This window comes from Mus musculus, chromosome 3, assembly GCF_000001635.26.
Source record: "Mus musculus strain C57BL/6J chromosome 3, GRCm38.p6 C57BL/6J".
Taxonomy (NCBI): Eukaryota; Metazoa; Chordata; class Mammalia; order Rodentia; family Muridae; genus Mus; species Mus musculus.
The window spans coordinates 138,517,448-138,544,066 of record NC_000069.6 but is presented as its reverse complement, the minus strand read 5'-3'; the positions used below and the strand labels follow the sequence as shown (position 1 = coordinate 138,544,066).

General features: G+C 42.7%; 1 protein-coding gene and 1 non-coding gene across 5 annotated transcripts in view; both read right to left on the bottom strand.

Annotated features, from left to right (window-relative positions):
- Window positions 1–17,876, bottom strand: part of Eif4e (eukaryotic translation initiation factor 4E) — a 33,506-nt gene extending 15,630 nt beyond the window's left edge. The window contains exons 1-2 of one of the 4 annotated variants that reach the window (NM_007917.4): window positions 17,773–17,876; window positions 16,753–16,799 (exon numbers count right to left, since the gene is read on the bottom strand). In NM_007917.4, the coding sequence (NP_031943.3) occupies window positions 16,753–16,770 (18 nt within the window). In that variant the 5' untranslated portion in view covers window positions 16,771–16,799; window positions 17,773–17,876. Of the gene's footprint in view, window positions 1–10,555; window positions 15,703–16,752; window positions 16,800–17,128; window positions 17,148–17,772 lie in introns of those variants that run through there. The other 3 variants (XM_006500993.4, NM_001313980.1, XM_017319453.2) reach the window with 3 other exon arrangements.
- Mir1956 (microRNA 1956) lies at window positions 17,582–17,646 on the bottom strand. Its single transcript, NR_035481.1, has one exon. It is a non-coding gene; the product is annotated as a microRNA 1956 (primary transcript).
- Window positions 17,877–26,619: the final 8,743 nt, after the last annotated feature.

Below are 26,619 nucleotides of genomic sequence, written 5' to 3'. Positions count from 1 at the left end.
TTAAACCAGAAGAAAGTCATATCATAGGAATAAAAGTCATGGCACTATGGGTAAGGTCTAAGTCTTAAATATAAAACAAATCTTGATAGTGTCAAGACTTCTATCTATAGACTAACAGCCTCCAGAAATAAAACTTCACTCTTCAGAGAGAACACAATCTTGAGCCTATGTATTAAGCTCACAATCTACCAATTAATCAAATATTGCATGGTAAAGAATTTAAGTGACTAAATATTCAAAAGATTTTTAAGTCTAAAGACAATTCAGATAACAGTTATCAGGCAAAGACTTAACCACAATTAGCATTGAGATACAAATTATCCCATGTAAAGTTTTTAGATTTACTTTATATGTATATGAGTGTCTTGCCTGCACATATGTATGTGCACTATATTTATGTGCACAATAGCCACATCAGGTCCCCTAGACCTAAAATTACAGATGGCAGTGTGGGTGCTGGGAAGCAAGGTTGTCTGGCAGAGCTACCAGTGCTCCTAACCACAAAAGCATCATTCCAGCCCTTAAATTTTTTTTTTTTTTTTTGAGACAGGGTAGCCCTGGCTGGACTGGAAGACGTGCCCACTATTGCATTCTGCATGCTGGAATTAAAACTATATGCCACGACATGCAGCTAAATACAAACTTATTTTTAAGGTTGTTTCCTACAGAGTACAGATGCTAGGACTGTATTGCATTTATAAAATGTTTAAAAACAAGCTTCAAACTTCTTGGATGTATCCAAGGCTGGAGAGATGGTTCAAGGGTAAAGAGCACTGACTGGCTGTTCTTCCAGAGGGCCTAGGTTCAATTCCCAGAAACCACAGGCAGCTCACAACCATCTGTGATTCCAGTTCCAGGAGATTCAACACCCTTACAAAGACGTACATGGAGGCAAAACACCAATGCACATAAAATTTAAAAAGTAATTCATAAAAGTTGTTTTAAAGTAAAGTGAATCATTTGGACAAAAAGTAAAGGCTAACTTAATAGATGGCTACTCTCAAAATAATCTAACACATTTTAGCCTAATTGACAGCCTGCCCTTGAAAGGTCACAGAATAAAATAATAAGTGCATTACACAAGGGTAGACCTTAAGGAAGAATAAAACCATAGGATGGTGTTATGTTTACTCTCTAGAAGATCATATCCAAAGTCCCTGAAAGTGGGGTGAGTTTGGATGGTATACTGCAGTGACTGTGAAGGCCTCGGATGTCAAGCTAAGAAAGCACGCCTCAGCTGTTGGGTAAGCAGTGGAAGCCACTAACTAGCAGATCAAAGAGATTAAATATCAGTGGCAAGTAAGGGAAGAGAAAAATATCGTCAGTTCAAACACAAAGGGTAGCCTGGTTTTAGATCAGCTGAGTTTATATGGGTCACATACAATGTTCAGTAATGTGCTTGAGTAAGCTGCTGTACCAACAGCAGAAAGTTGTAAAAAATAAAATTAAAAAAAAAAAAGGAAAAGCCTTGCAAGAGCAGGACAAATCCAACAGCTAGCTGCAAAACCTCAAGCCTTCTCAACATTCTGTAAAAAAACTATCACACCAACAAGTTAATACTATCAATGTGTCACAGTCCTAATGTTATTTGGCTAAGTATTTCCTGCAGCTGTTTTCTCTAATAAATGTGATGAAATTTTAGTCTCACTTTCATCACATCAATTTTGTGTCGGTTCACAAAATCCTGGTATGCTTAAAACCTGGTATAAGGTTTTAATATTCAAACTGTCACCAACTTGCAATGTGAATATGCATTTAAACCATCTTTTCTGGAAATGAATATTGCCCTCCAAGCCCCTGATTGGTGACTACTACCTCCATCCCACAAAGAACTGAGGCTTTCTCTTTCATTTTAGGGAAGATCACACAACTTTTAATCTTCATTTGAAGTGTACAAAATTCCTCCGTTCAGTCCACGGCTTTCCTGGCACATGGCTTTCCTAGATTCAAAGCAGTAACTCCAAGTGCGACCTGCACACTATATTTACTGCTGGTCTACATACTTGTGATGGTCGACAGGGAAGTTAAGCTATTGAAATGTAAAGCAAACATTTGGAAACATTTACTGCATTTTACAGTAATTATATATCTACTAAAATCAGTCACATACATTTTTCAGAGTACATGTCATTTGTAAAAGCAGTACCTTTTTTTTTTTTTTTTTTAGAGCCAAGGTCTCAAAAAAGCTGGCCTCAAAAAGATTAGGTAGCAGAGGTCAGATGAGACTCTACCATCCAAGTGCACTTCACTAAATCTGACTTCTATCAACAACACAAGTTTTTCACCACTATGTGGGATATGCTGGGCTCAATTCATATCTACAGCCATCTGGAACCCCAGCTTTGCCATTCATTTTGTATAATTCTGAGAATGTAACATTTTCTGAACCTTCTTTTTCTCTTCATCAGATGGGTATTACAGCACCTATCACTGCTGGGTCCAGATGAACCAATAGATGCAAAGCCTTCCTTCCACCACTGTCAGTTCTCAATGAATGTACCAGGGACAAATCTTTGGGCATTTCTATTACAGACCTGGCATGTCCTTGTATCTGGAATGGTTCCAGAATTATAAACTTTAATCCTCTTTAAAAACAAAACAACAAAACTTATGGGTTATGTGCACATGAATGCAGTGCCCAAAGCCAGAGGCATTGGATCCCTCCTGGAGCTGGTGTTACAAACTGTATCAATGTGGATGCTGGGAACTGAACTCAGGTATTGTAGAAGTCTATACCACCAAACCACCTTTCCACCTCTTCCTTTACCATTTCTTAAACAAACAAACAAACAAACAAACAAAACTAATTGTATGGTTTCATGGTGTGATGGTTTGTATATGCTTGGCCCAAGGAGTGGCACTATTAGGAGGTGTGGCCTTGTTGGGACAGGTGTGTCGTCGTGGGTGTGGGCTCTAAGACCCTCATCCCAGCTGCCTGGAAGTGCATCTCCTCATAGTAGCCTTCAGATGAAGATGTAGAACTCTCAGCTTCTCCTGCACCACGCCTGCCTAGATGCTACCATGCTCCCACTTTGATGATAATGGACTGAGCCTCCAAACCTGTGAGCCAGCCACAATTAAATGTTGTCCTTATAAGAGTTGCATTTGTCATGGTGTCTGTTCACAGCAGTAAAACCCTAAGACACATGGCTTTCTATTCTTCGAATATTTGAGGTATTGCTATATGTGTAGAGATTGTACTGCGTATGTTATGATTTTGAAAAGAGGAAAGAACTATGATACATCCTGCTCACCTCTCCTCTCTGAATAATGTGTACTTAATACCTCTGGGTAGCCAGCCACTAGAAGGAATCACTTTATCCCTCCCAGAGCAAAAAGCCCAGCACTGAAGTCACTCTACTGTGGCTGTCCTGCTCCCTTCTTTCCTGTTCTGCAGCTTCAATACTTCTGGCCTGTATTCTGTATTTTTCTGCCTTGATAAACTATTGAATGGCTAGAACATAATATGGAGCTGAACTATTTATTGATGAGGAATATAATGGATAATGAAGTCAAGCACCACACTAAAGATCGAAAGAGGAAAAAGAAATAGTGTTTGATGTATTTATAATGCTCACCTATCATTCTGTGGCTATAAGCAATGCTCCATCTAACAACTTTTGTTTTCCAAGCCCTGCCCTCACTACACAGTTTTCCTAATAGCATCACATGCAATCCCAGATCTACCTATTTCTGACGGACTAGGGGGAAATATTACAAAGTATGTACAGAGGGAATCTATTGCCCAAATCCAGTTGTAGTCCCTATTTGACAATTCCTTTTATTTTAATTAGTGTGAAACTTTTCTAGAACAGGGATTTAAGTGATTAAAACTCCCTCTAAGCATCAATTTCCTTAATTGCAAAATAAAGAAGGGTCTGGCATGCAAGTGATGGACAGCTGACAACTACAGTTAGCCATGGGCAGTTTCAGTGCTGTGAATTGGGAAGAGGCAGCAGATGAGGCATATCAAACAAGATTCCTTCCCAAGCTCTGGGGTGGTCTGACTGACTAGTCCTTTTAATCTTACCATAAGGGAAAATAAATTTAAACTACAGAAGCTGAATCATTATCATTCATATCTCAGTAACTTATCACAGGAGTAATGACCTAACCTGCCTAGAGTCTATGCTCTAAAACTCAATAGTTTCTGTCTACCCTCAATTCTTTGACCAACTCTTCCAGCTTCAATCAGGCATACACCAAGTGTGGTGGCTACATGAAGAAAGAAAAATGAAACTGGTGACTTGTTTGGAACTAGCTACCTGCATGATCATTATAGTCAAATGACTCTGATGCTAACTCTTCCCTACCAAAGAACCTTGAGTAAAATCAAGTTCAATGCCACTATTCAAACTAATGGACAAAGCACAACTGACAGCCTAGCTCCCATCCCCCCTGCATCCCATCCCCTCTTCATTCTCTACTTCAAGTGCCATGATAGAAAGGAAGCACTATTACAACAGACAGAAGTGCACACCTAAGTTACAAATTCAACATCCCAACAGGCGAATGAGGACAGGTGAACACCAGCCAAAGAAACCACACATCTCATGAAAACTATGACTTTTCACTTTCTGTTGTTTCTTGTTTGAAATAGGGCCTCACTGTGTACCTGCCTCAGCCTCTGGAATGCTAGAATTACAAATATAACCCACCATATCTAGCCTCCCGAAAACTTTTTACTTAATCATTATTAAGCAGTTACTACCAGACAATGTGCTATCTCCATGTGTTTTATCTCTTTATATTCGACCTTCACAATGCTGAAGAGGTGGCCAGCAAATAAGAGCATTTACTACCTTCCAAAGGACTGAAATTTGGTACCCAGCACCTACATGGGGTGGTTTACAACCACCTGTAATTCCAGCTTCAGGGGATTCAAAGCCCTCTTCTAGCTTCTGTAGTCAGCTGCACTCATGTCTGTACACACACATTTAAATTTATTAAATTATTTAAAACTATAGTACAAAGTGATCAAAATACACTAGTATAAAAGGAACAAAGAGACACGAGAATACAGATGGCCAAATAGTATCTGAATCAATGCAGATCAAGCTGGCATTCATTAGAACTGTGGTAAAGAGGAGGTAAGTTAAAGATTAAAGAAGCTAGATTCCTCAATTTCCTTCCCTACTTCAAGCTACTGGAACTGCTATCCTGAGTTCAAAAATAAAAAAAATCTTAGAGGAAACAGGCAGAGAAGTGTGTTCAGGCTTGCTCTCTCCTGCAGCCACCCTCCACACTGCCCCCCCCCCCCCGAGATGTTATGATTGTACATGGACATAAAACAATTACAGGAAGCTATATGAAAAAGATCATTCAGCCAGGTGGCAGTGGTGCACACCTTTAACCCTAACCCTTGGAAGACAGAGGCAGGCAGATCTCTGTGTTCAAGGCCAGCCTGGTCTACGGAGCAAGTCCTAGGACAGCCAGAACTATACAACACAAAACAAAAATATTCAAAGGACAAAAAGAGGAGAAGAAAAATAACACCTTCTAACTAAAATTAATATCTAAAAGACTAGAAATAGATAATTCCCCCCCCCAAAAAATTAGCCTAGTAAATCCCAAAGAAGAATAAAGAGAAAAAAGAAAAAATGAATGAATGAATGAATACTAATAGAAATGATGGATTTGAGCTGTCATGATCCCAGTCTTCCCCAGGTTGGCTTGAGGCGGCCTAAGTTTAACTTTCTCCTTCTGTCCTCCATCTCTCAGCTCAGACGCCATGCCACCTCCACCATGCCACCCAGTTCAAGCCAAGTCCTGTGTCTGAAATACACCGGAGGCCAATGTCAGTCTGCTCTGCCCCTGGGTCCATATCAAAACTAAAAATAAATAAGTAAAAATATAGAAGAGTTATGAGCACTACAGTGAAACTGACCAAGATAAAGGGGGTTTTGGTTTTGCCTGGATCACCAAACCCCTCAAAAGAATTGCCAAAAGAAAAACACCACAGGAGACGAACTCTTATTAACAAAGTTATCCCAGAGAACTTTCTGGAGTCACTACTAAGTCTGTGGCTGTAATGCTGTTGGCTACCACCCTCATGAGACCAACAGTGGCACAGTTAAATAGTTGACAATTACAAGGGAAAAGGGTTATGGGCAACATAAATAACTGAAGCACCAGCATGGTGGATGAAAACACTTATTCACTTACTCTGACATTTTTACCCCACTGCCCTCTCTTATCTCCCAGTGAGTAAGAGGCTCTTCCCAATCTCCCTATTTTCTGTCTAATGTTTTGTGGCACACTGAGTTTAATTAGAACTGTGCATGATCATGGAGGGTGGGCGGGTGGGGTGATTTACTGGAACACGGGGAATCTCAGTGGCGATAACACTAAGATGACCCCCACCCCCACCAGTTCATGTACCTTTTCTTTCCTTCTTTCTTTCTCTTTCTTTCTTTTTAAAAAAAGAAATGCTGAGCTAACAAAGTGAGACAAGAATCCAAACAGGAAGAAGACAAATAGACTGGTGCAACAACTTATATAAGTCAGAACCAGGAACAGTGCATTAGATGAAATAAAGCGGCGTGTGGTTGAGGTGAAAATGGCAAATGATGTGACATAATGCCAGCGTGCCCTTTATAATAAACACAAGCAAACACCAGCTCGATGGCATGATGGCTGAGTACTGGCCCCAGCATCTGTATGGTCCTAGGTTTGGGTAATAGTGGTGTAAAATATAAAAATAAAACTGAAACACACAACTTTTTACACATCACTCATTCTGACTGTATCAATGGAGCTGTTTCTTTCTGTCCAGCTAGCCTGTACACTTAGACCAAAACAACCTAGCTTTAATTAACTTTAAAACACGGTAAGAGTGGCCCATTCCTACAGAGTGACTACTCTCTATTACTGAAGACTCTTTGCCTGGCCCATAAGACAGACCAGTCAGATAATAGAAGAATCCATCTACAAGACGAAGCCAAACTATTAAGCCCAAAATTATACTCAAATTATTCTTTTTTTTTTTTTTCTTCAGAACTTCCACCCAACAATGGCAGCAGTATCTTTTCCTTGTACACCATGTAGTTTTTCAGGGTTTTGGTTTTTATCCCCAGAGCTAAACAACTAAGTCAGGCCTGGTTTACAGGCCTGTAATTCCAGAAACTAAAAAATGTCAAGTTTAAGGCCTGCCTAGGCTAGAGTGAGTTCAAGGCCAGACTGAGGTATCACATACCCTGTTTCAGAATAAATCAGAACTTAGTGGTAGACCACTTGCCTACTCAACAAGTACCCTAGACTCAATTCCATTTTATTAGTATTTTAAAAAGCAGAAAGATATGTAGTATGGAATTTAGTATATATATATAAAAAACTAAGGGACTGGACAGTGGTAGCATATACCTTTCTTAAAAAAGAATTATTTATTTTATGTGAGTACACTATAGTTGTCTTCAGACACACCAGAAGAGGGCATCAGATTCCATTACTGATGGTTGTGAGACACCATGTGGTTGCTGGGAATTGAACTCAGGATCTCTGGAAGAGCAGTCAGTGCTCTTAACCACTGAGCCACCTCTCCAGTGGTAGCATATAGCTTTAATCCCAGAACACAGAAGGCAGAAACAGGCAGATCTCTAAGTTGAGGCCTGGCTGGGCTACAAAGAAAATTCCAGAACAGCCAGGGACTTGAAACCCCTTCCCTCCAAAGGGAAGAGGAATAAAATAGGGAGACAATGCCTAAAATAGATCTTACTTCAACAAATAAAACCTCCAGTGACAGGAATGGGTTACATCTTGTTGAGCCACTGGCCAAAGGGATCCTAAAGACACCCAACCCCCACTCCAAATATCGCAGGCTATTGCCAAGGCTCTCCTTGGTTGCTCTCCACACCTGATTGCTCTATTGCTGAAGACAGCACTTGGAAGTCACTGAACACAAAGTCCAGCAGGTGCACTGACCAGCATCAGGGTACAGGAAGGTACGCTGCATGCTATCAAGATTAGTACCTCACTCAACCCATATCAGAGAATTAACAGAGACCCACAACTGGACAATCTGCAGAATCCTGGATGGGATTTCTTCATTAAATCCTTCCTTCATTAAGGGCTCAGGGATCTATGTGGAAGAGGCAGAAAAACTGTAAGAGCCAGAGGTGAAGAGTGTCTTCGGCAGGATCGACGCACATATGAACCCACAAAGACTGTGGCAGCGAGTACTAGGCCTGCACAGGTTCAAGCTAGACAGGGTGCCCCAGCACTAAGATGGAGAAGCAGACACTGGCTCTTACTACTAACCAAGAAGCTATCTGCAATCGATACCAGTCGGCAATGGGAAAATCCTTTTTCTCCAAATGAATGTCAAGGACGGATGGAGAACACACACACACACACACACACACACACACACACACACTCTCTCTCTCTCTCTCTCTCTCTCACTCCAGGGCAGGCCCCACACCCAGGAATAAGTGGCCAACACAAAAACAAAGTCAGTGGAATTTTCACGAATTTTTGTTTTGTTGTGCTTTTTTTGGGCATTTTTGTCTGTTTGTTTTATAGGTCAGTCTTCTGCTTGTTTTGATTTTCATTTTAGTAGGAGTTTTTGAAAGAGGAAAGACATGTAGTGTGGGCAGGAAAGTAGGGAGAATCTTCAAGGAGTCAGAAGAGGGGAAAAACATGATCAAAACATTGTATAAAGATTCATTATTTTTTAATAAAACTCTGCAGCAAGAGAAGAGGAACCATCGTCACTAGTCAAGATAGTAGGTAGACAAAAAGTAAGACTATGAGGTCAGAGAAGTGGCTCAGGAGGCAAGAGCAGTTGCTATTCTTCCAGAAGATCCGGGTTCAATTCCCAGCGCGCGCACACACACACACACCACACACACACACACACACACACACACACACACACACACACACACGGTGGCTCACAACCTGACCTGTAAGTCCAGCCACAGGGGATCGGATGCCTTTGTCTGGCCTCCTCTGGCACCCACACATATATACACAAACATTCACATGAATAAATAATAAAAACCTTCCTTTAAATAAAGGCCTTCCTTTAAAAAGTGTTAGAATATGACAATAGATTAAACATAATTTCCTTAGTGATAGGCACTTATACAAATTCCATTAATATGTGCATAAACACTTTGCATGCACACACATACACAAACACACACACAGGTGTGTGTACCACATGAGTGTGTGGTGCCTGTGGAGAGCAGGTGTTGTATACCCTGAAACTGTTGTGAGCTGCCATGCTTGGAACCACATCCAGGTCCTCTGAAAAAGAGCAAGTGCTCTTAAGCTCTGAGCCACCTCTCTAGCCCTTCATCCATGTGAAGCGTTAACTTTTTAAAGGAGAGCTGAGTGATTTTAGGTAACAACCAACTATCACATCGTTGACTTAACCAGCAACATTTTAACTTTTCAATTTGTTGTTAAAACACGTACTTTACATAAAACCCCATACATTCATCACAGCAACATTTGAAATCCTAAATAGTTGTACAACCCTGTACAAAATCTGGATTTTTAACTGCCCATTTGGTTAAAAAGAGAAGAAAAATATTAACTCAGAGAATATCATTTTCATACAACACTAAATGATAATTTTAATCTTCCACACACTTTTAATCTTAGCACTCAAGAGGCAAAGGCAGGTGGATCTCGAGTTTTGGGTCAGTCAGAGATACAGTGAGACTTTGTCTCAATTACAGAAATAAGGCCAGGACTAGGCATTTTACAGCAACTTATACATCGAAATATTTTTTTTCCTGTAACTATGTGCATTTTATATAACGCATTTAAAAATATTGAGATGGGGCGGGCGTGGTGGCGCACGCCTTTAATCCCAGCACTTGGGAGGCAGGGGCAGGCGGATTTCTGAGTTCGAGGCCAGCCTGGTCTACAGAGTGAGTTCCAGGACAGCCAGGGCTATACAGAGAAACCCTGTTGTCTCCCCCTCCCAAAAAAAAAAAAAAAAAAAAAAAACAAAAACAAAAAAAAAACAAAAAAATAGAGAGATGGATTATATCCATACGAATGCAAAAAGAAACAAATCTACAGAATCTGACCACAGACTTCATCAGAAGGCTAAAGGAATTTATTTGAATTTTGGACCATGAGCATGGATTAGTAATTTAAGAAAAAGTATACAAGCAAAATAAAAGCTAAATGCCATTAGAGTTCACAAGCCAGAATGATAAGAAAAGGGCATTAAATATGCATTAAATGCATTATACGTACATATAATTCATCACCTTACCATTCAAACTATATAGTAGAAACTTCACAGGAATGATTTTATATTAACATATTTATGTTCAATTATGACCGAAACATCAATTTTATTATCCTTAATACACAAGTTTTGATGAAAAGTAGGTTAGACATTTTAATTATGGCTACATTTTGGTGTAGTTTTTAATTTCCCCTTAATAGCATATCAGTAAAGTTTGAGAGTTTGCTTTGGTGTTCAGTCCTAGCTCAATCAGCACCTAAGTAACCTTAGTAATGCAATTTACAAAAATGTCAGTTCCTTACCTACAAACTTATCTAAAATATGGAGGAAATATGTACTTTTTACCTTTCTATAAGGAGTCAGATATCCCTGCCTTCAGTGACACTTGAAATGAAGAGAACAGACATTACAGTGGCAAGCCACTGTCCCTAAGAGTTCACGCGGCAATACTAGTACATTGACAAAGCATTAAAATCTCCCACTGTAAAAGCAAGGAAAGAGCATTATAGCTAATTTCTACTAAGTACGTTGCAATAACAAGCTTAAATAAAATGTTAATATGCACTATGGCTGAAACTTTCCCAAATAGAACTGTTTCACCCTAGCAAACGTTTCACTAAAATTGCTTAGTTTACAGCAAGTAAATTGCAGTTTGTGGGTTGGTTTCTTTTTTACAATTCACTGAAATTGGTTCCACTAGTAAAATATTCTAAGAGGCAAACAAGAAGTCAGGAGAAGGGAAGCAGTCACTTGATATCTTTTAAAAATCGACCTACAAAGCTCTAGACCAAGTACTAAAACTAAAACATGCCTATTATATATACAAGGAGCTCTCTGTGTCTGTGGGTTTGTTATCAACAAATTCAACAAACCTCAAACTGAAGGTAAAGCCCATTCTAAAACATATTTCTGTCATTATTCCCTAAGTAACACGTGACATATCCTTCTGAGCCATCTGTATTGTATTGGATAGCATCCCAAGTAGCCAGCAGAATGTGCATTTGCACAACTGAGGCCTGAGCTGTCTCCAGCTATTTTCTTAGAATCCTATGCTTTGTTTGATTCAACATGCTGTAAATGTTGGCTACACAACGTTCAGTTCAGAGCTGCAGCTAAGTCCCTGTAAGTTTGTTGATATCAAGCTCCATTTCTGAAGGTATCCTGTACCCCCAGGAGACAGATGGTGATGTGATGCTTAAGGGGACGGATGGACACACACACTCAGGAAGTGGCTGCCTTAAAGTCAAGCCATTCCGATCCCTTAGTTTCCTCATCTGTGAAATAAGAACGCTTCCACTTATCTTATAGAACTACATTAAATGAATATAGTACCCACTGGGATGTCTAACACACACTAAGTTAGCAATTAATAAAGATCTGCCTACATTAAAAATAGCTACTATAAAAGTAAACAGTTGTTACAAACAGTAATTAACACACCCCCCACCTTAAGTTATTTGCTTAGAACACTAAATCCATATTCCTGGAAACAGTAGTCAGGCTTGTCATGATTAGACATAAATTCACTCAACACAGTGACACTACGCTTCCCACCAGTTTCCATGGAATGACATATATATATAAATTACAATATAGGTGGAAAAGAAATACAGAGACACAGACACACCATCACATACCAACAACTACTTACTTCTGACTACAAAAATGATTATTTTTGAGATGAAAGGCAATCTTTTCTTCTCTAGATTGACTAGACTCTTTAGAAGTGATTTTTATGATAAGGACAGGAAAGGAGACAGTACCTGAGGCTGTGGTCACAGGCTTCCCATTGCTTACTAATGGCCAACAACTTACAAGACAGTCATGAATTTCCCAGCAGAAAAGATCAGTGCATGCAGAAGTGCCGACTCTGCAGAACCTTGATTGTGTAAACAGTAAGTCCACAGTGAAAACAATCCTCTATAAACACTACATTTAAAGTCAGGATCACTTTAGGATATCTGATTCCTACTTTTCAGGACTGAGAAATCTCAATGTTCTCCATCACAGGGAAATTTAAATGGAACTATGTAAGCCAAGCTCATTTCCACTTCTCAGCCATTTCCTGAGAAAGACGGCACAACTCACTGTCACAGAAGAGCCGTCTCCAATGTGATGGGCATGAAAAGGGGAAAGGCCAGAGCAGCTTCTGCACACGTGCGTCACGTCCAGGGCTGCTGCCGCCGAGCTTCAGAGCCTTGCTCTACGGTGGCCTGCAGCCTTCCTACGACCGGGACCCTTTAACACAGCTCCTCATGTTGTGGTGACCCAACCATAACATTATTTTGTTGCTACTTCATAACTGTGATTTTGCTACTGCTATGACTAATGGAAATATGTTTCCAATGGTCCTAGGCGACCTCTGTGAAAGGGTTATGTTCAACCCCCAGTTTAAGAACTGCTGTTCTAGAAATTGTTTCATGAAAGTATAATTTGCTCGGGACTTTCTATGTTCAATCTGAATTAAGCCAACCTGACTCATTTTACATGATTCTAGATAACTGTGTAAACTGTACATTCAGATTTAATTTCTCTAAGTCAAGCATACAGATTCAGAGTATAAACTTAAGTGAAATTTGGAATAAACACCCAAAGTTTGGTTTATTACTAAACTAAGAAAATGGGTTTCTCACTAAAGAAAAAGAAATTGTCAAAGTTGGCTTACCAAGCCATCTGCTTTTTGTTGATAAGCACATTACATTTTATTCTTTTCCTGTTTTCTTTCAAAGCTTTTCCCCCATGTGTATGGGCACAGTGTGTCTGCATGCACAGATATGTGCAACACATGCATGCCTGGTGTGCGAGGCTCTCCTGAAACTCGGAGCTGGAATGCATGTCAGACAGCTGTGAGCCACCATGTGCGTGCTGGGAATTGAACCTGGGTCCTCTAGAGTTGCTTTTAACTGATGAGCCACCTCTCTAGCCCTTTTTAAAGAGTTTTAAGTATATATTTACTTACTCATTTTTCTATGCGTGCGCTTGCTTTGGTGTGGACCTGGAGGTCAGAGAGCGACTTTGCATGAGGTCCTCTGTTTGCACTTGAGGGTTCTAGCTCTGACTCAGGTCCTCAGGCTTGGCACTTTTACCCCTAAAACCATCTATCTCACTGGACCTTTTTTTCTTGGATCTTATTTTGCTCTGAGATAAGACCTTGATATGTAGGCCAAGCTAAATTCACAATTCTGTTGCCTGCACTTCTGAGTGCTGGGATTACAGTTGCACAGCACCACAGCAGGCTTCTGTGTTTAAGTCTTACTTTAAAAGCACGTTTCTAAGCATAAAGGAACTGGACTAGGTGTGATGGTTACCCCTGTAAATCCCAACACTGGGAAGACAGGAACAACTCCCACCCCCACCTCAAGTTTTTGGTTAACCAGTCTGGCCTAAATAGTAAGCTCCAAGCCAACAATGGCTACACAAAAACCAAAAAATGAAAACTACAAGAAATTATTCTCTAATGAAAGTATTCTCTAATAAATAACAAGAAAAAAAGTAGAGCAGCAGAAGAACAAGCTATCTAAAAGGAAACACAAGCCACTAGGAACAGTGGGGGACACTGTCCTGCCATCCTTACTCAATCTAATTTTGACATTGCCACAATTCCAGGAGAGCAGCCTTTGTCCACAAGTTCTGTGAAGCAATACAATATAATGTTCCCCTTTGAACTTCTCAATTTATACTTGTAAGCCATTACTAAGCTCAAATAATTAAAACCATGTAGTATCAAATTGAAAATGACTATGAAAATTCCATAGACTAAAAATTTGGCCAATGCTTATAAAAGGTTGGGTATGTAGGGGGGAGAAAAACCAACAGTTCACGACTATGTCAGTGTGCTCAACCTTCCTAATGCTGTGACCCTTTAATGCAGTTCCTCAGGTTGTAGTCACCCCATACTATAGAAGCATTTTCATTGCTACTTCCTAATTTTGCTAGTTATAAATCACAATATAAACATCTGTGTTTTCTGATGGTCTTAGGCAGCTCTTGTTAAAGGGTCTTTAGACTCCAAAAGGGTCACACCCTACAGGTTGATAAGTGTTTACAATTAAGCACACTACCAAAAAAAACAAAACAAAAAAAAAACAAAAAAAACAAACAAACAAAAAAAAAACCTCACAAGCTAAATGAAAATAGCAATGACCAAATAAGATTTTTAATTTTTACAAGCTTCATCTGTAATCCAATAGTAGAATAAGTAATCTTTTTTTTTTATTACTTAAAACTGAAAAAGTACTAGTGTAGTTTAGTGGTAGAATGAAATTAGTAAACGTACCAGGCCCTAAAACTCAAGCTAAAATCAAGCACCCAAACCGTTTAGTTTGGAGGAAGTCCTAGAGCTAGGTCTGTAGAACAGACTGTTTCTGCCTCCTGAGTGCTGGGATTAAAGAAGGCCAGAGCAACCACTCAACTCCAAAAGGAAATCTTACAAATGTTACCAAGAGCACTGCATGACTATCCTACAAGCCAGGGGGTACCGACAGAAGAAAATGAGCTCCGCAATGTCATTTCGCATACTGTCTCCAACTAGTTTCCATCCAAGTTTCATCCTTCACACTTGTTAGGTTTCTAGGTTTCTCTTGTCCTTAAATTTACACACTATCCACATCAACCCTGCCATCACTAGGAAGAGTATTTCACCTCTGACCCAGACACTGACGAGGAACAAAGCACAGACCACATTTAATATAACTTTGTATCCTAGATATCACTCTGTACCCACCCAAAACTATCAGCAACTCCTAAGTACTGACTCAGAACAAAATCCAATGACTACATTGTGGCTTTAGCACAATCCAAGACTTAAGTGGAACTGAGATGTCATAGAACACATTGCTGTTTATTGCTTAGCTTTGCCTCTATTATTATCTGTAATATTTTCCTCTAACACTGGTAGAGAAAAGTAGAAGATTCAATCAGGAGACAGGAGAACTTGTCAAGAGTCTAGGTTACATTTAAATGCTTCCCCTCTTGCTCTTACATTGATATTCTAAAGTTAATTTCACCAACAACTTATGATGCAGTTTTGCAAAATGCCAGGAAAACTGATGTCAATAAAGAACAAGTAAATCATGTCTCCACTCCCAAAAAGTTGTCTTGAATTTTGCCAAGATAAGGCCATTTTGCAAACATATCAAATTATTCATATTCAGTCTATCGGTGAGTTTTAAAACATCTGGCAAAGGTGTTCTACAGAGGTTTCTGGTTGCTAGTCTATGCCTTTATGCGCCTGAGACTTTCACACATGTGTGACATTCCTTAAAAAAAAAAAAAAAAACCTGCGATGGATGGCCAGTGAGCCAGCTGCTGGCAAACCCAAACCATGACAGAAGAAAAAAAAAAAAAAAAAATCACCACCTTCGGGCTACCGGAGTTACGCCGTGATGCTCTATGTGCATCTTGCTTCAATTAATTTCAAAATAGCGCTTTCATTAAGAGGGAAGCAGTATAAAGTTAAGAAGGAAACATCAAATGGAAAAGCAAATGCTGATGAGCTTAAGTGATGGTTCGAGAAAAGCGCCTGAATCTCGATCCTCGGGACTCTAAAAGCTGTCCTCTGACCTCCACTCGCAAGTCGCGGCTCGCGCCACTGCCCCCACCATGCTTTAAAAAAAAATGTTTTTTCTTTTAATTTAAGAAAAGGTAATCTTGAAAGTTCCTATTTCTAAAATTAAGTGTTCGTTGGCTATCTCCCAGACGATCTGGTGGTGGCTTAAGAGCGGAAGAATCTACCCGGTCCTCGGAGGCGTGCGCGCTGCGCCCCGAGGATGAATGAATGGAAAGCCCGGCGCGTGTGAAATGCAGGTCTCCGGCCAGCCGACCCGCGGCGGCGATCTGTAGGCCTCGCTCCTCCCCCTTCCCTCCTCCATGACAGCCCCGTCCCGGCGTGGAGGGGCCAGGACAATGTGATCCCCACCTCAGCCGGCCCCTGTCCCCGGCGCCGGGAGGTGCGCGACACGACCCCTGAGCATGCTCCCCTACTCAACGCCACGGCCCCCGGCTCCCCGCGGGACGCGCCCGCCCAGCTCCCGCGCGCCCACCGGTGGGCTCCGCCAGCCCACCCTCCTCCGCAGCTCCAGAGCGCGGCCCGCACGAGGACCCCCGGCGGCGGGTCGCCGGCGACGGCGAGGCGCCGCTGCCTCGGGCTCCCTCTCCGGCTCTCTCGGGCCGGCTCGCCGCCCACCAGCCACGGTGCCCGCTAGGAGCCGCCCGCCCCACGCCCCCCCGAGACCCCGGGACCCCACGCCGATCCCCGCGCCCGTGTCCCGAGCCGCCCTCCGCCCGCCGCATCGCGGCCCCGCGCGGCGCCCCTCCCCCCACCGCCCCGGTGCCCGGGCCCCCACACGGCGTGTGCGCTCCACGCTGCCGCCGCCAGCCTCCCGGCGCCGAGGCTGCCCGCCGAAGGTCAGGCCGGGGGCGGGCAGGGACCGGACGCGGCGGGAGGCGCCGTGCGCGCCGGTAACGCCGTCCTGCGGGAGTCCCTGAGCGGAGGAAGCCGGAGCGCGGGGAGCTCGGGGGTGGGGGCCGAAGGCAATACTCACCGGTTCCACAGTCGCCATCTTAGATCGATCTGATCGCACAACCGCTCCTGAAGGGGGGGCGAGAGGAAAAAAATGAGATTCAAACCGGATTGGCCGGCTCCTGCCCACGTGACGGACGTGTCCGTTTGGCCCTAGCGGCGCCTGCGCAAGACTGCAGCTGCTTGGGGAAGGAGAGGCTTCTGGGAAGTGGAGTCTTTTTTTTTTTTTTTTTTTTTTTTTTTCTTAAGGCAAGAAGTTTTTTTTTTTCTTCCAAAAAAAAAAAAAGTGATCACGTGGTCGCTGGCGAGGGTGCGTGGCTCCCGGCGCCGCGGGCGCTTCCTGCCGAGTTGGATTTAGGCCTCTGCTGGGCAGCGGGCAGAGCTCCGGTTGCACTCACTGCGGGGCATTCCTGCTGTGCCTTCTGTCGCCCAGTCCTCCCATCTTTCCTAGAAGGTTGAGAACTGCAGGCTCAGCACACGCAAGAAGGCTTCATTTGCTTAGCTGAGGTCCTAAGACAAGTTGCTTTTTATTTAGTTTTTCTTTTCGCCTCCCACCATTTTCTCTTGGTTTCTGAAAGAGGCGGCGATGGAGAGTCGTTGATGTGGTCTGCGTCTCCCCAGTCCCCGGTCCACTAACGCGGGTGGTCCCTTGCTACCATCGCTGCCCAAGCGGGTGGGCGGGCTTGCCCCACGGTACCCTCTCACTCGTTTGGGGAAGGGGAGTGCACGCGTCGGCTTTTCCTGTTCCCAGTCCTGAGATGAAGGCGTCAGGGGTGAATCTTGCTGGACGTGAAAGTTTGGAAGTTCTGTCCAATCGGTTCCAGTATTCTGCTTGGACGTGGACGGAAATAGCCTACGTCCAGGTGCCAGCCAGGGAAGCCACTCGGGGCTCCGCTGACTCAGCCCTGGACTGAAGGTCAGGAGTCGTTAAACCGGGTCAACTATGACTCTTGACGTTGACTCATACTCCTTAGGCGAGTGACTTAATACGCTCAGTGCCTCAACTTTTTCATTTATGAACCAAAGATGATAATACACTTACCTCACAAGGGTGTGCTGTGGTAAGGACTGTAACCAGCTTTGAAAACGCTTCGGAATCTAGAAGCAAGCGCGTGCCTTCCTTAAGGACCAGCTCCCTCCGCCTCCGCTGCTGTTTTAGCAATCTTGCTTCTTGACCCTGGGTCTTTTGAAGCGCAGGATGGCCTTGAACTTGAGGTATAGGGGAGGATGGCCTTGAACTGTCGATCCTCCTGCTTCCACCTCCCCCCCACAAAGTATCGGGATTACTGGCGCGTGCTGGGCGTGGGGGTGGGTTGGGAGAGCACTTTTTTGCTGAGATAGGGATGGAACTCAGGGCTTCCTGAGCGCTAGGCAAGCACTCTACCAACTGAGCTATATCCCCAAGCCTTAACAGTGTCTTAAAATTTTCTTTTCTTTACTTTGTTGCGTACACCGATGCAGTTTTAAAGGGAATGTAGCTGCTCTCAACAGAAACTTCGTGTTCATGAACTTATGTTCATAACAACTAACAAACAGAACTGGCATGCTACATTTTCTTCTAAGTTACCAGGCCGTCAAAGCACTGTTGGGTAAAGTTCCTAATGAGGGAGCCAGGATCTCATGGCTTCCACGCAGCTTAAAAATGTTACCGCCAGGAAAAGCAGTGTAAGCAGGCTATCTCGTGTCTGCCTCTCCATGGCATTGCTGTTGTCCAGAGCTGTGTCATAGCTATTATTGAGTACATAATGGATGCTTGGGTTGACTAACACATAATTGAGGCTGTGTAAGAACTCAAAGCCAGTGCCTGCTCGTGTTTTTGTTTACCAGGATGGCAGAAGTGATTTTAAACGAAAGCTTCTGTTTAAGTTGGCGTGAGTAGATTCTCAAGTAGACATAGCTCTATGAACTAAACACATAGGTGAATTTCTATGTACAAATCTGTTAACACTAACCAAAGTAATTATAATTGACCCCTTATTTTCTGTTGTCTGTAAAGTGATGTCTGGTTAATTTCTATGAGAAGACAGCATTAGGGTGCTGAGTTGTAGCTCAGTTGATAGAGTGTTCATCCAGCCTAGATTCCCCCCAACACCACATAAACCCAGCATGCTGGAGGATCAGGACTTTAAATTCAGTGACATGGCAAGTTCTAGGCCACCCAAAGAAACAGGAGAATCTCTATCCAAAGAAAGGAAAAAGACAACCTAAATATCCTGTTTTGAGCTTCAGGGTTGGTTACAGCACAAACCAATCCATTGGCAAGAAAGTATCCTGACAAGCCTGAAAACCACCAATATAAAGTTTTTGTTTAAAATGACATTTGATTGTTTTTTTTTTTTTAACCTTCTTCCTCTGTTGTCAGTGAAGACTCATATTTTGGGCTACAGGTATAACTCAGGGGTAGAATGTTTGCCTAGCTTGCTTAAGATTCAGGATCCAGCCGGGCGTGGTGGCACACACCTTTAATCCCAGCACTCAGGAGGCAGAGGCAGGTGGATTTCTGAGTTTGAGGCCAGCCTGGTCTACAGAGTGAGTTCCAGGACAGCCAGGGCTACACAGAGAAACCCTGTCTCAGAAAAAAAACAAACAGAACAAAAAAAGACTCAGGATCTACTTCCTAGTACCCCTGTGTTCCCACAAAGACTTGCGCTTTTACAGTTTTTTTTTTGTTTTTTTTTTTTGTTTTTTTTGTTTTTTGGTTTTTTTGGTTTTTCGAGACAGGGTTTCTCTCTGTAGCCCTGGCTGTCCTGGAACTCACTCTGTAGACCACGCCGGCCTCGAACTCAGAAATTCATCTGCCTCCCAAGTGCTGGGATTAAAGGCGTGTGCCACCACTGCCTGGCTCGCCCCATTCTTTATAGTTTAAGTCATCTCTATATCTGTATATGATTTATTGACTATTTTTAAACATTTCAGATGTGTTTGCCTAGTGTCAACACTTACGATTTCATCTTGTCAAATATATGGGGGCTAGATTTTTATGTGTTATGTCGGTCTGTATACAATCACTTTCATTTTGCTTATTTATTCATTTATTTGTGGACCCAGAGTCTTGCTATGTTGTCCAAGGTGGTCTTGAACTCATAGACTCATAGGATCCTCCCATCTAGTCTTCCAAAGAGGCTGCAACTGAAGCCACAGGCAGCTGTGCCCAGCCATCACCTTACTACCACACCCATGCTTGTGCATGTGGTGGCGCACGCCTTTAATCCCAGCACGTAGGAGGCAAAGGCAGGCAGTTTGAGGCCAGCCTGATCTACAAACCAAGTCCAGGACAACCAAGGCTCTGTTACACAGGGAAACCTGATCTCAGAAAGCCAAAGGAAAAAGGAAAAAGGAAAAGAAAAGTTTAATTTAAAATCAGGGAAATGTTTGAGAGATGCTCTGATGCTGGCCTGTATGATGGAGTTGTCTAGATCACACACAACTACTTTGGCCCAGGGTAGTGTCGATATAACTAGTCCTTATAATCCTGGCCTGATCGAATGTTACTGGGCTTTAGTAAATAATGAAGATAGCTTCTCAATATAATACATTCCTCAGTCTGGTATGTTACCATTTTAACTCATGTTAAGACTTCAAATAAGAGCCAGGTAGTGGTGGCTCACGCCTTTAATCCCTAGCACTTGGGAGGCAGAGGCAGGCGGATTTCTGAGTTCAAGGCCAGCCTAGTCAGAGAGTTCCAGAACAGCCAGGGCTATACAGAGAAACCCTGTCTTGAAAAAACAAAAAAACAAACAAACAAAAAGACTTCAAATAATTTGACAGAACACACGGGTTGTTTCTGTCATACTTTTCTTTGGAGTTTTAGTCTCTTGACTTAGATGACTGAAGTCATTGTTTTGCCAGACTTTTCTACTATGGTTGGAACTAATCACACCTGCTATGGTCTATATAAAAATATTTCTGCTTGCTGCCTAGGGTTTTCATTGTTGTTTTTACTTAAGCTTCAAAACGTTAGACGTCCATAGCTCTTGATAAGTCCTAAGCAGATTTTGAGATACAGGAAATTGTATAACCAAATAAATGACCTCAATATTGTAAGCTGAGTAATGTCTAGGAATAATCTAAACCAACTTCTAGTTTATACATCTCTTTGTTCACTCTCCCTCGAGATGTGACTGCCTGTACTATAATTTATGATCTACTTTTATGATGGTAATTTTCCTTTAGGAAAGATTCAAGATAGTGTCTTCAACATAAAAAATAGTCTTAGAAATTACTTCTATAGCTAAGAGCATCTAGGGTGGTGTCAGTTCTCATACTACAAATCCACTGCTTACTGTCTTGGCTAGATGTTTTAGTCAGTTTACGCTTTGGTTTTCTCAAGAGTTATATGGGGAAATAGTATTGTTTTATTTGGTTACAGTGAAGAATACTGACTGTTTCATGTGTTTTGTTTAGAATAGATTTCGAACACCACATTCAACATTACTGATCATTAGATTGATAAGATATTACTTGCTATAAGTATTTTTCATTTAATTTTCTTTGTCATATGCTGTCATTCCTGCTCCGCTTGCCCAACCATAATGTCTTCTTGTGATCATGACGGGTGGCCTGAGAGGAAGAGTAAGGCAGGTGAGAGTGAAGTGAGGGTCATCTGGGGTTAATCAGACAGACCCCAGGTGTCAGGGAGGAACCAGAGACAGGCTGCAATGAGACAGCTCGTTTAATTTCAGGGGGAGGCGGAGACAATGGCTATTTAAACCTTTAGAGATGAGTAGGGGCTATCAGGGCAGGTGTACACCATTGGTCAGGACCAGGATGCTGGCTGAGGATGCCTCATTTGCATAAGGAGTAGTTCCAGGTGCTTAGTGGACATGACCTTATATGAAGATGGGTCATTTAACCTAGCTGCAGCTATGTGACTTCCTCTGGTGTGGCAAAAGTGTGGGGCAAGGGAAGGAGGTCCCACACTTCTTGAGACAGGACTTCTAGGTATGGACACAACTGAACCTTCATTCCTGCTCTGAGTTGGCTCCTTTGGGTTACACAGTTCCCCAGCCTCACAATATGCTAGACAAGAGTTCTACCACTGAGCTACCCACAACCCTCTTTTTACTCTTTATTCTAAGAAGGGTCTCACTAAGTTGCCCAGACTGGCCCTGAACTCACTCTGTAACCCAGGCTAGCCTTAAATTTGCACTATTCTATATCAGTCTCTCCCACATAGGTGGCATTACAGACCTTTGCCACCAGGCCAGATTCACTGTGTAGCCCGGCCCAAAACTGCCTATTCCTCCTTCATCTGTTTCTTGAGTACTGAAACTGTGTGCTAGCACATGTGGCAACATAAGTTTCTTGTTTCTCCTTTTAGTAAAATGCAGTATGTTCATCAGCTAATGTGGATTGGGCTCCTATACCATGCCAAGGATTTCTCCTATGCATTATTTCATGTGGCTTTTAAATCTGTGTGAATGAACCACTGTCATTCCCGTTTATTTGTTGGTGTTTAAATATGTGCAGGGTACTACTATGGAGTGACATGTTGAAGCCCACACAGGCAGTGATGCAACCAAATCATTTTTCTCAACTTCCAGATTCATACTTTCACAGTGTAGTTGCTGTCTTCTGACTAGGTCTTCCAGATGGTGCCAATTATTCTTTGAAATTTTAAAAATTGATGTGTCTGTGTGTGATAGGCTGGGTGGCAGAGTCTGGTGGCAGGGAGTGAATGTGGAGATCAGAAGACACTGGAATCAAACCCAGAGTCATTGGGCTCACCCAGCAAGCACCTTCACCCACTGAGCCGTCTCCTTGACTCTCTTCAAAGCCCTTCTAATTACAAGTTCATTTTCAGGCCTGACAAGAAAGCCTCCAAGGGGTACTAAGGAATAGGAGCTGTGTAGTCAGCGAAAAGCTGCTTAAAGACACAGGAAGTATAGGCACTTCCTGGATTTTAAAATCTGGTTGGTATACTAAGTTACAGAAGTAGAACTAATTCAGTACCCTTATAAGAAGGGTGACTAAGAACCAAGACGGTGCAGCAGACAAACACTTCAGGCATCCTGATGGTGATGGAGGCATCCTGATGGTGAGGAAGGCATCTTGATGGTGAGGGAGGCATCCCGATGTTGTTGGAGGCATCCTGATGGTGATTCAAGGCATCCTGATGGTGATAGAGGCATCCTGATGGTGAGGGAGGCATCCTGATGGTGAGGGAGTCATCCTGATGGTGACTCAAGGCATTCTGATGGTGATTTGAGGAATCCTGATGATCAGTGACACAGTCATGTAATTGCTTCCCTCATTTCATTCAAGCCTCTGTCCTGTGTCATCAGAGAGATGCCATCCTTGCTCACCCCTGTAAACTAGCTTCCCCATTGCTCTGTCCCAACCCTGCTTTATTTTGCCCTTACTCTAAGCTTGACATCATACCAAACATTCTTTAATTGTTGATCACCTCTGCTCCTAAGATACAGTACTTTAATGATCTGTGGGCATCATGTAATATTTAGGGGAAACCCAAAAGTCATTTTTCTTAAAAAGCTTAGCCTTAGGGTCAATTAAGTAACGATCAGATGCCAAAAGAATCGCTTGCCGACAGGAGTTTGGTATGGCTGTTCCCTAAGAGGTTCTACCCGCACCGCACCTGACCAATACTGATGCAGATGCTCACAGCCAACCATTGAACTGAGCCTGGGGACCCCAGTGGAAGATCTAGGGGAAGGACTGAAGGAGCTGAAGGGGATTGCAACCCTATAGGAAGAACAGTAGCAACTAACAGGACTCCCTAGAGCTCCCAGAGACTAAACCACCAACCAAAGAATATATACGCATGGAGGGACCCATGACTCCAGCCACACATGTAGCAGAGGATGGCCTTATCTAGCATCAGTGGGAGGGGAGGCCCTTGGTCCTGTGGAGGCTTGGTGCTCCAGGGTAGGGGGATGCTAGAGCAGTAAGGTGGAGTGGGTGAGTGGGTGGAGGAGCACCCTCATAGAAGCAAAGGGGAGGAGGATGGGACTCGGGAGGGGGGTTGTGGAGGGAAGGTGGATATCATTTGAGATGTAAACAGATAAAATGAGTAATAAAAAAGTATCAGAAAAATCCTACTATGTATGCTAGCTGTTTTGCTAATGCATTTGTGTGGACTTAGAGGACCTCATTCAGAACAGCAGTCTAAGGTGGGCATGTCTGGTTTTCAGGTGAGGGAGGGCTATGAGATATAGATGAGATATAGGGCTATAGATAACCAGTCTATGAGACTGACCAGAGTATAACTGCACTGCATAGTGATGACTATGCTCCAAAATAATGAGAAAAGAAATAATCTCTGGGCAACGGGAAAGATTCGTGTAAGTAGTTATAGTATTAGCCCAACAATAAGGGTAGGTAAATGTAATTTATACGATTGGAACATGGAAGGAATTAGAACTACATGGGATAAATCAGTGACCTTTGGGAAGAAACCAAGATCGCAAACACCTGTCAAGGGGCAAAATAAAACAGCTGCACTTCAGGTCTTGATTGAGTCCCTTTTCAATGCTAGCATCAAATAACAGTTCATTCCAACATTATGAACTAACCAGTACCCCTGAGCTCTTGACTCTAGCTGCATATGTATCAAAAGATGGCCTAGTCGGCCATCACTGGAAAGAGAGGCCCATTGGACACGCAGACTTTGTGTGCCCCGGTACAGGGGAACGCCAGGGCCAAAGGGGGGGAGTGGGTGGGTAGGGGAGTGGGGGTGGGTGGGTAAGGGGGACTTTTGGTATAGCATTGGAAATGTAAATGAGCTAAATACCTAATAAAAAATGGAAAAAAAAATAACAGTTCATTCTATAAAACAGGACTTCTCCGATGGATGAAACAAATGATTCATAGACATGGGCCGATGAAAACAGAAACAGGGAAGAAGCAGACTGAAGAAGCAGTTATTCAGAGTTATTTTCCACGTGAGACAGGAAGTGGAAATAGGAACTGACAAGCTCAGTCCATTTCAGTGGAAGGATTAAAGTAGGAAGAGCTCACTATCGTCCTACCTCAGTCTGGTCTTTTGGAAATTGGGCCCTTATCTCTCAGGTCCCGATTTCTCTAGAGATTAGGTAAACAGCTCAGCTTCATTAGGGTGACTCGGAACCTTGGTATGATGGACTGTTGCTGGGGTCCAGTGTAGGAAATTGGTCCAAAACAATAGCTGCCTGTAATTTTCATTTCGGGTACCCGGAATTTAATCTAGGTGTGGAAGACACAAGTCTTCATTGCTCCATACACTGCCTTCATAACACAGCGCTCGAATTGGGCGTGTTCATTAGGAACAGCTGCCTGACATCCATAAGAAGTGTAGACTGGCAATACTTGGACTGTGACCAACTGTTCCAAGGACAAGATCCCCTGGTGTCTTTCCCGGTGTGGAAACAGAAATCCAGTCCTTGGAGATATTGCCTCAGGACTCAACTAATTCACCCTGTCATTTCAGGCTCTGTTAGCAACCATAATGATAAACCTATATTCCCGTATTTATTTGAATGCAGGCCTCATCAGGAAAATCAAATATATACACACATTAGTTGGGGTTTTTTTGGCACGTTCTAAAAGGGCACTTGGCTTCTAGGGTAGAGGCTAGAAAGACTACCTGTTGGACTGCATGTCCTCTGTATCCCAAGACTGGGATGCCTGTCTTAGGAAATACCATTCACTGGGAATTGTCTGGGTGACAATGGTCCTTTCCCAGGACTTTCTATATGCTATATTGTCTACTCCAGCTATTTCACTAGACACCTACGAGTTAGGAATTCTTTTTTTTTTTTTATAGTGGTTTAGTGTTTTCTAGTAGCAACTTTACAGAAAGAACACAGAAGACAAACCTGGCAGCAGTGACACACGCCTTTAATCCCAGCACTTGGGAGGCAGAGGCAGGCAGATTTCTAAGTTTGAGGCCAGCCTGGTCTACAGAGTGAGTTCTAGGACAGCCAACAGCCAGGGCTACACAGAAAACCCTGTCTCGAAAAACCAAAAGAGAGAGAGAGAGAGAGAGAGAAAACAGAAGGCAATCAAAAACATGTCCTTGCACGCAGGACAACTCATGTTTGACCAGTGTAGAGAACAGAATCCATTTCATGGTGAAGATTTTAGAAATAAAACGTTCATAGGAAGTTTTATTTTTAGAAAAGAAGTGAAATGTAGGGTTGGAGTGATGGTTCAGCCCTTAAGGACATTTGCTGTTCTGTCAGAGGATCTAGATTCGGTTCCCTGCACCTACGTGGTGGTTTACAACCATCTGGGGGATGACTGCCCTCTTCTGGCCACTGCAGGTACCAGGCATACATGTGGTATACTTATGTGCAAATAAAGCACTCATATATATATAACAACCTCTTTTTTTTCTTTCAGGTTTCTCAAGACAAGGATTCTCTGTGTAGCCTTGACTGTCCTGTAACTTGCTCTGTAGACCAGGCTGCCCTCTAACTCACAGAGATGCCCCTGCCTCTGCCTCCTGAATGCTAGGATTAAAGGTGTGCTGTGCCATCACTGCCCGGCATAAAACCTCTTAAAAAGAATTCAATGTTGGTGTTCTTTTAAAAAGAATTCAGAAAAAAAGTAACACATTTTAAATAATTATGATAAACTACCAAGCTGGTGAGATGACTCAGCCGTTAAGAGCACTGACTGCTCTTCCAAAGGTCCTGAGTTCAATTCCCAGCAACCACAGAGTGGTTCACAACCATCTATAATGGGATCTGATAACCTCTTCTGGTGTGTGTGAAGAGAGCTACAGTGTACTCATATAAATAAACAAATCTTTTTTTTTAAAAAAAAAACTGCTAAAATTTGCTCAGTGACTCCTGTTGAATTGTATTAATGTTTGCTTCACAAGTGTCCACATTTCATTTCTATCGTGATGATAAAATGCCCTAACAAAAACAACTTTAAGGAGGAATCT